Source organism: Amblyomma maculatum, chromosome 1 (assembly GCF_055883805.1).
Source record: "Amblyomma maculatum isolate TAMU_Amacu chromosome 1, ASM5588380v1, whole genome shotgun sequence".
Lineage (NCBI taxonomy): Eukaryota > Metazoa > Arthropoda > Arachnida > Ixodida > Ixodidae > Amblyomma > Amblyomma maculatum.
Window position 1 is genome coordinate 422,857,437 of NC_139344.1, and position 12,022 is coordinate 422,869,458.

At 47.2% G+C, this 12,022-nt stretch overlaps 1 protein-coding gene across 1 annotated transcript in view; it reads left to right on the top strand.

The window, feature by feature from the left end:
- The first annotated feature begins 3,536 nt into the window (after positions 1 to 3,536).
- Positions 3,537 to 12,022, top strand: part of LOC146209251 (uncharacterized) — a 47,616-nt gene continuing 39,130 nt past the window's right edge. The window contains exons 1-2 of the mRNA XM_084579890.1: positions 3,537 to 4,103; positions 7,158 to 7,237. Coding sequence (XP_084436016.1) covers positions 3,537 to 4,103; positions 7,158 to 7,237 — 647 coding nt within the window. The remainder of the gene's footprint in view (positions 4,104 to 7,157; positions 7,238 to 12,022) is intronic.

Below are 12,022 nucleotides of genomic sequence, written 5' to 3' on the forward strand. Positions count from 1 at the left end.
GCGTTGGGTATGCACGTAGAACTGGGCGCGGAGAGCTTACTAGCAGACGGCGATCGTGAGCCAATCGCAGTCGGTGAGAGCAGGCAGCAAGTAAACGAAAGAGAGTTTTCACTCTGCGGTTGCCGGGGTTTTGTCTATTCGCACCGCTACTGAGTACCCTAAGTGCGAGAACATTGCGAAGCCGCTCTGCAGCTGTCGGGTGCGTTGAACACGCGCCGTACCCGGAGTACGCCTGCTACCAGTTTCCGAAGAACAGCAAGCTGTGAATGCAGTGGATGTTAGTAGTCGAACGCGATAAATGGAAACGTACGAATCACAGCACACTTTGTTCAGCTAATATCAAAAGCAAGGACTTCGTGCACGACTCGAACCTGGCCGCAAGTCTGCCATTTGCACCGTTTAAGAGGCTTTTGAAGGCCGAAGCAGGGCCGCCCCGCTTCATGTAGCTACAGCTTTTCATTTCCTGCCTGTATCTACGAGTAGTTTAAGAAATGTGTGGGAAATAACAGGTATTTTTAAAGAAAATGTTAGTTTCCGTACAGTGAATATCTGTTATCCACCATAGATCCAAATTCAACAAAAAAAAAAATGACGACGATTACGGTACTTTCTAATGCGAAATTTGAGCGCAGCTCGTCAGCTGTTTCAGCTTTTCTATAGATTTAGGCAACTAATTTGAGCAAGACATATATGTACAGTTACAGACAACTGGTTACGAGGGACAATGGCGACGGCGACGCGAAACCCAGGAACAGGCGCCAAAGAGCTTAATGCTGGAACGATGTCATTCGAGACATATTCTGAAAAGCGAAGTTCTTTTTTTTACCGTGGTGAACTAGGTGTATATAAGCAAGCTACATCAAAATATGATGGTTTTCTCTGTGAGTGTGTGAATTCTCGGTTACTGCACATGTTACCCTGCAGTTCGGTGTGGGCGCTCGCATTATTCATGAATTATCTTTGCAGTGTGCACCATTTGAGGTCACGTCTTCCACTTGAGCTGCGAAGCGTGCCTTTCATAATTGTTTCACACGAATGTAAAGGCGAAGTGTTGGTCACTTGTTTCTGTGGACACCTGAATCGCGCCGGAAGGGGAGGAAGGAAGGTGAGAGTGAAAGTCCACTTGAGCTCTGAAGCGTGCCTTTCAAAGTTGGTTCACATGAATGGAAAGGCGCAGTATCTGTCACACTTGTTTCTGTGGACACCTGAGTCGCGCCGTAAGGGGAGGAAGGAAGGTGAGAGTGAAAGTCCACTTGAGCTGTGAAGCGTGCCTTTCATAATTGGGTCACATGAATGGGAAGGCGCAGTATCTGTCTCACTCGTTTTCTGTGGACACAGCAACCGCGCCGTAAGGGAAGGAAGGAAGGTGGGAGTGAAAGTGGAGCTGGTTACGAGGGACAACGCCGACGCCGCCGCGAAACCCAGGAACGGGCGCCAAAGAGCTGCGCTCTAAAATTGAATTTTCTGGTTTCCAGCCGAAATCTTCGTTGGAAGGCAAAATTTGGATACATATATGTCGTCTGCTCGATTTCCTTTCGCAGGTTGATTCTAACCTAAATTGTAGATGCATGCTAAATTGGAACCGAAATAGTATGATGACCAAGGATGCGCTGTCCGAAGAACGGCTGTGAAGCACTTTGAATACGAATAAAAATAACCAGTGGCGCCACGTTGAGGGCCGTTATTGGCGTCTATGAGCATACAGTGGTACAAATGAGAAGGGAGAGTGTCTCCCTGCTTCAGTGGTGTCTTTTATGCATGCCGTCGTTCCACGTACTAGCCGTTTCGGTGAGTAGACGTCTTTTGAAAGGCCAACTTGATAAGCGGCATCCAGTATAGCCAACGCCGACAGATTTTCGTGTGATTCGGATAGTAAGTTTTCCTCCTTAAAATGGCTGTCCAGTGACCTAAAACGAAGCTCTAAGGAAAGTTTGTTTTTTACAGCTTGAAAAACTTGCGAAATAACAAAAGTACGAAAAATATACCATACCCGATTTTGTTAGCTGCAACAGAACAAACATGTGAATTGAAAGAAAAGTAAAAAACAGAAAACATATATACCAGGTCATTGCTGTCAATTTATAGAAATTCTATGTTAGTTGTAAATAAAAATCACAGCAGAACGAAAAACAAAACTAGCAGAATCGAAAACTTCTAGGAAGACAGCTGCCAGAAAATTTGTATTTCTCAACAAACATTAGTTACAGTGTACATTTTAATCAGCGACGCTGGATGAGTAAGCATGACCAATGCTGAACGGAAGGAAGAGTCTAGCACAGAGCTTTCCGCCCGCGCGTTAAAATTCAAATGCACCACGTTTGCCAACACTGCTCTTGGCCGATGCGCTAATACACCACAGGCACAAAACATCTAGACCTGCGTGGTCGCGCACGATTTCGTACGACGTAAGGCCGATGCCTGAATTCCACGAAGAACTACTTTCGTTCAAATGTCACAATTATTTGTACAGTGCAGCGAACCGATTCGTACCCATATCATTCATGCAAATCAGTGTTCACCTCTTGCATCAAGACACACGACTCTCTTCGCATCAGTCGGACGGGTGAACTCGCAATGCCGAGCACGTATGGCATGCTCCATGTCATCGCTGTTCTTCGGGCGGTTTCATTACATCGGATAACGCGTAGCTCACATTGCACACTACAAAATGCTTTCCGAGGCTTCCCACTTTCTCTGGTACAAAAAACGATCTCTACTCAATAAACAATGGCGGTTTCTCGACCACTACACCAATGGCCTAGAGAATAAATGATTCATGTACGCCCGATTCTATGTTACTTTCGGTGACCCCTAATAGTCACCCTGTTCTGCTTTCAATTTCGAAAACGGCGATTTTAGAAACGAAGAATATCGTTTCTAAAATCGCCGTTTTCGAAACTGAACGCAGAACAGGGTGACTATTAGGGGTCACCGGAGGTAACGTAGAATCTTAACTACTTACTTCAAAAGTGCCTCTCATATGTTTTGTCTTTACCATTCTCTCTTGACGCACTACAGGAAAATGGTCTTCTTTCGCGGTTAAAATTTTTGTTTCAGTTGGCTTTTAACATCTGAAAACTGTCATCATCGTACCGCGCGGGCTCAAGAATCTGGTAGATGTGAAGGAGAAGAAGCAAAAGAAGAATCTCTGCTATCCGCCATGAGAAGGATACATTAAGAAATTCAATAGCACAATTACGATTTACGTTGTCGGCCCCACTTCTACTCTGCTTCGGTGCGAGTGCAAAAGGATTTTCATTGCCTCAAATTTGTCAGTATTTACATAACTACATCAAAGCTACGGACTGATTATCTTGCTAATTTTATTCCTAATTTATGAACTTCAAAATTTTTGCTAGGTATTGTTTTTCCTCTCATTTAATTTTGTGATGTTAAATTTTAGGCTTTTTTTAGTTGATAATTGTTTATTACACTAATTCAGTATCTTTAGGAGATTTGGCAGTCCACACTGATCCCTGGTCAATCCCCCTTCGTGGGTACGTGCCATTTATCAAGGTAGAAAAAGAAGAAGAAGAATGGAAGGCAGCCCAGCGGACAAAGGCGTCTCCGAGACCAAAAAGAAGTCTGGGGGCTCCAAATCTGGTATGAGGAGTCCTCGCTCCCCCAAAGCCTCTAGGAAGCAGGTTGAATCTCCGAAGCTACTTAGCCAGAAGGAGAAAAAAAGCAGTTCAAAGAGGCCTGACGGCGTGAGCTCACCGAAACAGCAGGATGGCAAGGTCCACCAGCCGGCCATACAAGTAGCGCAGCCTAAATCACCAAGCCCGTGTACATCCGATACTTTCGGCGTAGCAGAAACCGGAGATAAGGTACTAGCATTCCAGTCACCAACGAGCCCACAGGACATCCTGTCTTCAAGCAAGAAACAGCTGTGTCAAGATCCCGAAACGGGAATCACGAAAGCACCAACCCAAGCCGAGAGCGCAACTCTGGTTCCGACATCGATCGACAGCCCGGCCATCGGCAAAAGCGACTTGCCAGACAACAAAGGCAAGAAGATGGGCTCTGGCAAGAGTGACTCAGCTGGCAATGCCTCCAAGCAGGACCAATACCTCAGCATTGGTAGAACTGGACCTGAAGAAGCAGTCAGTACGAGTGGAGACCTAGCACCAGTGACCACCTCATATGGTACCTTGCCAATTGTCACGAAAGAAGTGTCCGCGATACCTTCGGGAAGCCGGCCTGAAACTCGCCGTAGTAGCGATGGTAAGCTTCTGCCATTGATGCCTAATAACAAAGTGACAACCGTAAATGTGGACAGGGACGACGCTAATAATGTAGCCACAACAGAAGCACCTTCACCGACCGGTCCCGAAAAGCAAGCCGAATTGCCAGACGTACAATTACGGCAACTTAAAAGCGAGCGTTCGGTTTATCAGCCAGAGCACCACACAAGAACGGAACAGCCAGCGCTAGATGACGCCGTTAGCAAAGCGCCGTCTCCCATTGCACTGGATACTCTTAATGCAACTAAAGACCAAGGCAAAGGGTCAGCATCACAGATGAGTATGAATAAACTGAACTCTGTGCCTTCGTTAAGCGACCAGTTTTCAAGTGGGAAGGAAGCGGAAGGTACGATATCGGTAGCCAAATTCGCTGAAAAATGTTTCGCAGACCAAGGGAAAGAAGCCGCGAAGGCGCCAGTATCTGCTGAGAAGCAAGCTTTGGTGACAGCGTCCCAACCTAGCCTTAGCCCCAGCGTCAACTCTCCCAACACCTTTGCGCCCAGCAATATGGGAGCAGGCCGCATAATAAGTCAGCCTCAAACCTGGGGGCTAACTGCAAGACCAGCGACTGCAGCTCTCGAAGGGAATAAATCTGAGAGAGCAGTGCCGGATTCAAGTCCAGGCCGAAATCTGAGGCGACTGTCACCAGGTTCAAGAACTGCAAGCAGGGACGAAGCTATGAAGGTTCCTAATGCGGTAAGCCGATCCTTTTCAGCTAATCAAAGCCCCGTTCTCAGTGCAAGCATCTATTAACCATTGCTGACAATGTTCGCGAAATATATACGGCGCCGCAGTCAAGCAATGATGACGATCGACTGTTTGGACGACAAACTTCCACTACTGCGCGACGAATAAATCGCGCTGTATCTTTGATGATGCGCCTTCCTTTAGTTTAATTTTACCTATTACTCGAGGTGACGCAAAAAGCAGGCGACTAATTGAAGATCATTAATCTGCGTCAGTCTTGTTTGCGCGATATGAAATCGGACATTACTGTCGATCACCTCCTGGGGCGTTTTAAGGCGAAAGCCTTCATCATCATCATAAAACTTTTATTTCCAGAAAAAAATTAAATTCTTTTTCGGATGCCCCGGCACGCAGGCCTAAGGGAGGTTTACTCAGGAGCCTCACAATCTAAGGCCTGGTGAAAATACAATGTCGCTTCACAGTCTCAGCCGCCAGGCGGATGGCATGTTGCATTTGAGCGGGTCCTTGCTCCGCATCAAGGTCTCCCAGGCTTCTCTATTTTCTATCTTTTCCTCGGCGCCCATACTGCAGCCCATTCCCGAATTACTTGGTCGAGAGTGCTCCTAGCTCTCACCGCACACTATGCAATATTGCTCTGTCTTCTTTCGAGATTTTCATGTATACACCCAGAAGGAACTCATATGATTTCCCTTTTGTAATATCTTCTCCACGCAATTGCCTCCTCGATTCCGAGGGAACGGTCAGACGGCGGATAGACCCTCCTGCTCAGCTTATAAAAATTACAAGGGTTCAACGCTGCTGAACCCAATATCGAGCGAAAGCATTAGCTGCGGGTGACCGAGCGATATAAAGCCCCGCTTTAAGCAAGCTGCATGAACGTGCCTTACGGGCCTATAGAGTAACGTGAATGCCATGGTCATAGCAGGCTGATTCTGACATAACCGTCCCATGTGAAACGATATACCCAAGTTGGCAGCTCCTGCCAGCCCGTGTGTCACGTGGGGTGTGACGTCACAGCGTCACGTGGGTAAGACGTTGCTACCGCCGCGTTTCGTCGACCGTTTGAGTTGTTAGCCCAGCTCTTACCCTACTGTCACGTGAGGTGTGACGTCACAGCGTCACATGGGTAAGGCGTGGCTATCGTCGCGCTACGCTGAAGGCTAAAAACCTACAGTAGTATTGCTTTCGCAATAATATTCCGTGATCTCATCGTATAAAATCAAGCTATCTTTCATATCTATGCGAGGTCATATCTATGGGCTGCTCTATGGCCGCCCGGTGATAGAGAGTTCGGGTAAGCTCGTGTGCAGCCTCATTTCCTGCAATAGACTCGTGCGCTGGAATTCATATTATCTCTATGTTACGTTCTATCGGCCTCGCCTCGAGGATGCGTTGGGCCTATTCCGAGATTCTTCCTTTCCCAAAGTTCCTCACTACATTTTGCTGTCACTCAAAATCGTCGTAGCCTTGGTACCAACGCAAGCAAGCGCAATCGCCAACTCTTACGCCAAGTTGGCATCTCTCGTGCGGCTCAAAGCCGCTATCATTGATGCTCCTGCCCCGTCGGCCACCGCGGATCCGCACGCCGCGGCTACATAAGCCACCTGGTGTGCCGGTTGCTCCCTCATTTCCTGTGGTAGGCCTTAGCCCTATGTTCTCGCGTTTTCTTGTTATACTCGGGTGCATGTTCCGTAGCATAGGTGGGAGACTTATCTTGGAGATTCCTGGCGGGATGTTTACCATCTTGTGCGTCCTACTTTGTGGCCCGCTTCGTACCCATTCGAGTATTGTCCTACCCGTTTCATACTGGCCAAGCCGTTCCAATTGGGATATTCTCGCCCACTCTGCCAGCTCAACCCGTCCGTTGTGTACCCCCATTTTACCAAACCGCTCCGTCGAAGTGGATATGAAGAGTCTCAGAGCTCGCTTCGCGCATTTTCTCAACATTCTGCCTATCTTCTTTATTTCTGCCTTGCTCATTTTTAGGTACGGCGTCAAGTAGCAGATCTGACTTATTACGTACGCGTGCGAGATTTTCAGGAGATCCCTTTCTTTTAGTCCTCTCCCCTTTACCGCTACCCTCCTGAATATGCCTACCACTTGATCTGCGTATGTGGCTAATTTCTTTATGGTATTGGTGCTGTTGCCTTTCTTCTAGATAGGCATGCCTAGGATTCTTATTTCCTCGACCCTGGGCACTTCCAGGCCTCCCACCACCACTTTAATTTCTACTGCTCTCCTGTTCCTGCCATCGGGATTATACACAAAGAGCTGTGGCTTCTACGGTGAGTAGGTCAGGCCTCTTTCAGCCGTATACTTCCCCACTACGTCTGCTGCCCTTTGAAAACTCCACTCAATTTTCGCGTCGCTTCCGCTATTCACCTACATGTTTATGTCATCGGCATATGCTGAATTTTAGATCGAGGGTCTTGTTCAGCATGGCCGGCAGGCCTCTCATCGCTATGTTAAATAGGAAATGGGACGGTATGGCTCCTTTCGGGGTACCTTTCCTGCCCAGATTTATGCTGGGGGACTCTGTGTCCTGGTATTTAATCACCGCCTTCCTCCCTCGGAAGAAGTCCTTGATATACTCGTATGTTCCCTTGCCCACGTTTACCTCCTCCAGACCTCTGAGCACCGCCTCCTGTCGCACGTTTTCTGAGGCCAGGGTGAGGTCAAGACCTAGGATCACCTTGACATCTAACCCTTTCTTGTCTACTATGTTATGTTTGAGTCAGAGCATTAATTTCTGCGTGATGAGCTTAGGTGTAAATCTCACCATCTCGTACGGCCGCAGGTTTTCATCTTCCATGTATCTCGTTAACCTCGTTTGCACTACGTGCTCCATGAGCTTCCCCATGAACGACGTCAGCGAAATCGGTCTTAGGTTTTCCAATTTTGGTTCCTTCCCCGGCTTGGAGATGAGAACCACCTCTGCTGTTTTCATTCCTCCAGCAATTTACCTTCCTTCCATACTTTGTTCGTGTATCACGCAATCGCCTCTATCGAGTCGTTGTCGAGGTTCCTAAGCATGACATTGGATATTTTATCCGGGCCAAGCGCGGATTTAGTCCAGCGATAGTTGCTCTGATCTCCGCTACAGTAATATTCGCGTCCAGCACTTCATTTTCCGCTCCTCCATATTCTGCCTGTCGTACTTCCGTCGCGTACCCTATGTAAATGTCCCTCAGCCTGTCCATGAGCTGTTTGTCCGCCCCCTAGAATGTGTCTCGCTTTCACCCGGTTGACGCTCGCTGTCTGTTCGGATTTGCTAGGGTCGAGGAGATTTTCAGTATGTTCCGCGTCTTTGCTAGGCTGATTCTCCTTTCTATCTCGTCGCACCTGCCGTACCAATTTTGCTCGTTTAGTTTGATCGCATAAGCTTCCATTATCTTGGTGTGTCTGGCTAACGAGCATCTTAAATTTCTGTTCCATTTTTGAGATTTGGATCTGTTCTTTTCTTCTCATTCCACATGCTTGCTAGTTTGTTCTGTGTATCTTCCCCTTCGGCTACCGCTTCCGAGTCCCTGACATCTTCCCTCAGCTGTTTTGCCCAGTCTCCTATGTCTCCAATTTCCTTACCTTTGTGGCCTCTGCGAATCGTACGGAATTTGTCCCACTCCCCGATTCTTGCCTGTTTGAGTTTTCGCAGCTTGGCTCCTTCTCCCAGCTCCATGGCTACGATGAAGTGATCACCATCGAGATTTTCGCTGGTATTTGCCCATTCGACTCTGCCTGCATTTATACTGAAGATGTGGTCCGGCGCGATGTCTCTGCTGACACTGCTACTTACTCTAGTGAGAGCTCACGGGTCGGTATGCAAGATTAGTCTGAGGTTTTGGGTCTCCTCATGGAGAAGTCTACCCTTCGTATCATCCCTCGCGTACCCCCCTTCCTGATGTGCCGCGTTAAAGTCCCCCACAATCATCGACGGGCTTTGCCCAGCCAGTTTGATGGCTTTTCTAAATATCGTTCCAAATTTCATTTTCCTCTGCCTCGGGTTGCTGTATACATATTAAGCAGAAATATATTTTTGCTCTCTTACGTCTCGTAATCATTTCTATCATTACCGCTTCTATGTTCCTCGTGCTCGTGTCGCGCTCTAGGGTTGCCATATTCCTTTTTACCAGCGTGGCCATCCTGCATTTGTCACCCCTATTGCTACAGAAGCTTTGGTATTCGGCTTGTTTGACCTGATTTCCCCCGGTTCCCTGCAGTGATATAGCAACTGGTTTGTCTTCTTGGTTAAGGAGTGGCGTCACCATATTCTGACCGCAGAACCTGTGTGCATAATGCATCCACCATAGTGGTACTACAGGAAAAAAGTGTGCCTTTGTACACCGGGCATCGAACCACTATCCCTCCGATCCTCAGTCGATCGTGCAAATGCACTACTCTAACACGGACTCGTGTGAAACATCGTAATCCTTCTTGATCAGAGTAAAAACGATATTAGCTATGCCAAGGGAGATGCAGTTAGCAATTATGATAATGATGATAGTAGCGATGACAGTTATGGTCCGTTTACTTTTACCAAAATAAATATTAGTAGCGATAGCGATAATGCTGATAGTATCTACGGCAATGACTATGCGGTTAATGAAACCAGTGATGAGAGTGGCTTTCGCAGTTTCAGCTTAAGCGCAGTGGTTTAATATTTTAGTGATGTTAAGGTCGCCAGCGTAGCGTGTTCTACTTCGGGAGGGTAAACGAATTCTAGCGAGCCTCGGATTTTATGCTTGATTGTTACAGGTAGGCATTGTCTTGCGAAATGACTGCATTACGCTGGAAGCCGAAATGGTTGCCGATTTTTCAACTTTCGGCTGTGCTGTGCTTGCATTTCAGTTCAGGAAGCCGAACGCTAGTAACATTCAAGTGTGGTCATCACTTCAGTACAGCAAGTAAAGTCCTTGTATGGACTTTGCGAACATATACGTTCGCGAGCCGGGCTATTTAGGGCACTGGAGCCGTATGCTGAGGAACAAATCATTACCTAAAACTGATGTGTGTAGGCATTGTCTTGCGAAATGACTGCATTACGCTGGAAGCCGAAATGGTTGTCGATTTTTCAACTTTCGGCTGTGCTGTGCTTGCATTTCAGTTCAGGAAGCCGAACGCTAGTAACATTCAAGTGTGGTCATCACTTCAGTACAGCAAGTAAAGTCCTTGTATGGACTTTGCGAACATATACGTTCGCGAGCCGGGCTATTTAGGGCACTGGAGCCGTATGCTGAGGAACAAATCATTACCTAAAACTGATGTGTTTAGAGCAGTGTGGTCATCCTTTCATTTATTTATTGATTAACGCTTCGATACCAGCAGAAACTGTATAAATGAGCACACGCTGTTAGAGTTTCCCTTCATTTGCTCTGCTGAAGGCTTCACTTTTCATTGCTTCGAAACAAGGCTCAGTTTTTTGTGTCTTCGAGTTTCGGCGTGAACTAGAGAGCGTCCGAGGAGTCTCAACAGCTCGTCTAGTAGACGCGGGCGTCGCTTGCCACTCATCGAACTACTAACAGTGAAACGAACGAAGTTAGCGTATCCCTGCAGCCTTGTATATACCATTACCCTTCCCCGCGGCCAGTTTGCTCGATTCGTGGCGCCGTTTTGAAGGCGATAGTCTTTAATAGCTCATGCTCGCGGATCGTGCCCATTCGTTCCTCCGTTCGTCCGTAACGCTTTCGTTGCATAGGAGGCGGTACCTGGCAGGCTGAGATGGCCGAGCACTAACTGGACGTAGGACTTCCTGACAGTACAATTAGCAGGAGCTACCTACTCGGGCTGGGCGATTCCTAGTAGCTCCAGGCGATTCCTAGTAGCTCCAAAAAACAAAGGGCGATTCCTAGTAGCTCCAGGACGAATGAAGCGGCTGGGCTAAAGCCAAAAGGACGCTCAGTTGTGGATGTGTCGGGAAGCGACCGGAAAGTCCGATGTTGCAAGGAGATATGTCACATAGCAACATGGAATGTAAGATCTATGACGCAAGGTAAACTGGATATCGTCAAGCGAGAAATGGACAGATTGAACATTGATATCTTGGGTATCAGCGAGCTCAAGTGGACCGGAATGGGAGAATTTAACTCCGGCGACCATTATGTCTTTTATTGTGGGCACGAATCCAAGAGAAGGAATGGGGTCGCTCTCATAGTAAACAGAAGAATGGGCAAAGCAGTGCTAGGGTACAACCCCAAAAACGACCGAATGATTTCACTTCGGATCCAAGGTCACCCTTTCAACATAACAGTTATCCAAGTCCATGCACCGACCACTGCTGCTGAAGAAGCTGACGTTGAGAGATTTTATGCGGACCTACAATGCCTTTTAGACCGCGCCCCATCATCAGACGTCGTTTTTCTCATAGGAGACTGGAATGCTAAGGTCGGGAGTGAAGAAATATCCGGAATTACAGGCAAGTTCGGTCTTGGTGAGCCAAATGAAGCTGGGCAGAGGCTAGTAGAGTTCTGTCAAGAAAACAACCTGACCATAGCGAATACTCATTTTCAACAGCACAAGAGGCGCCTGTACACATGGATTTCACCGGACGGTCTGTACAGGAATCAGATCGATTATATTATTTGCCGGCAGAGATGGAGAAGCGCTATACAAGCAGTAAAAACAAGGCCTGGGGCCGATTGTGGCACCGATCATCAGCTTCTTGTTGCCAAAATTAAGCTTCGATTGAGGAAAACGCAGAAAACTAGAAGGCCTTTCAGGTATGATCTGGATCAGATTCCATTAGAATATGCTGTGGAAGTGAGGAATCGATTTCAAGAATTAGATCTAGAAGACAAAGAGCCCGAAGAGATGTGGACTGATGTTCGTGATATAATACAAGAAGTTGCTACTAAGGTAGTTCCAAAGCAAAAGAAATGCAAAAAAGCAAACTGGTTATCTGAAGAGGCTTTGCAAATAGCTGAGGAAAGGAGGATGGCAAAAGGTATGGGGGAAAGAGAAAGATACAAGGTTCTCAATGCGGATTTTCAGAAAATAGCAAGGAGAGATAAGAATGCCTTCCTGAACATACAGTGTCAAGCAGTTGAGGACAACAGCCAATTAAGAAACACAAGAGC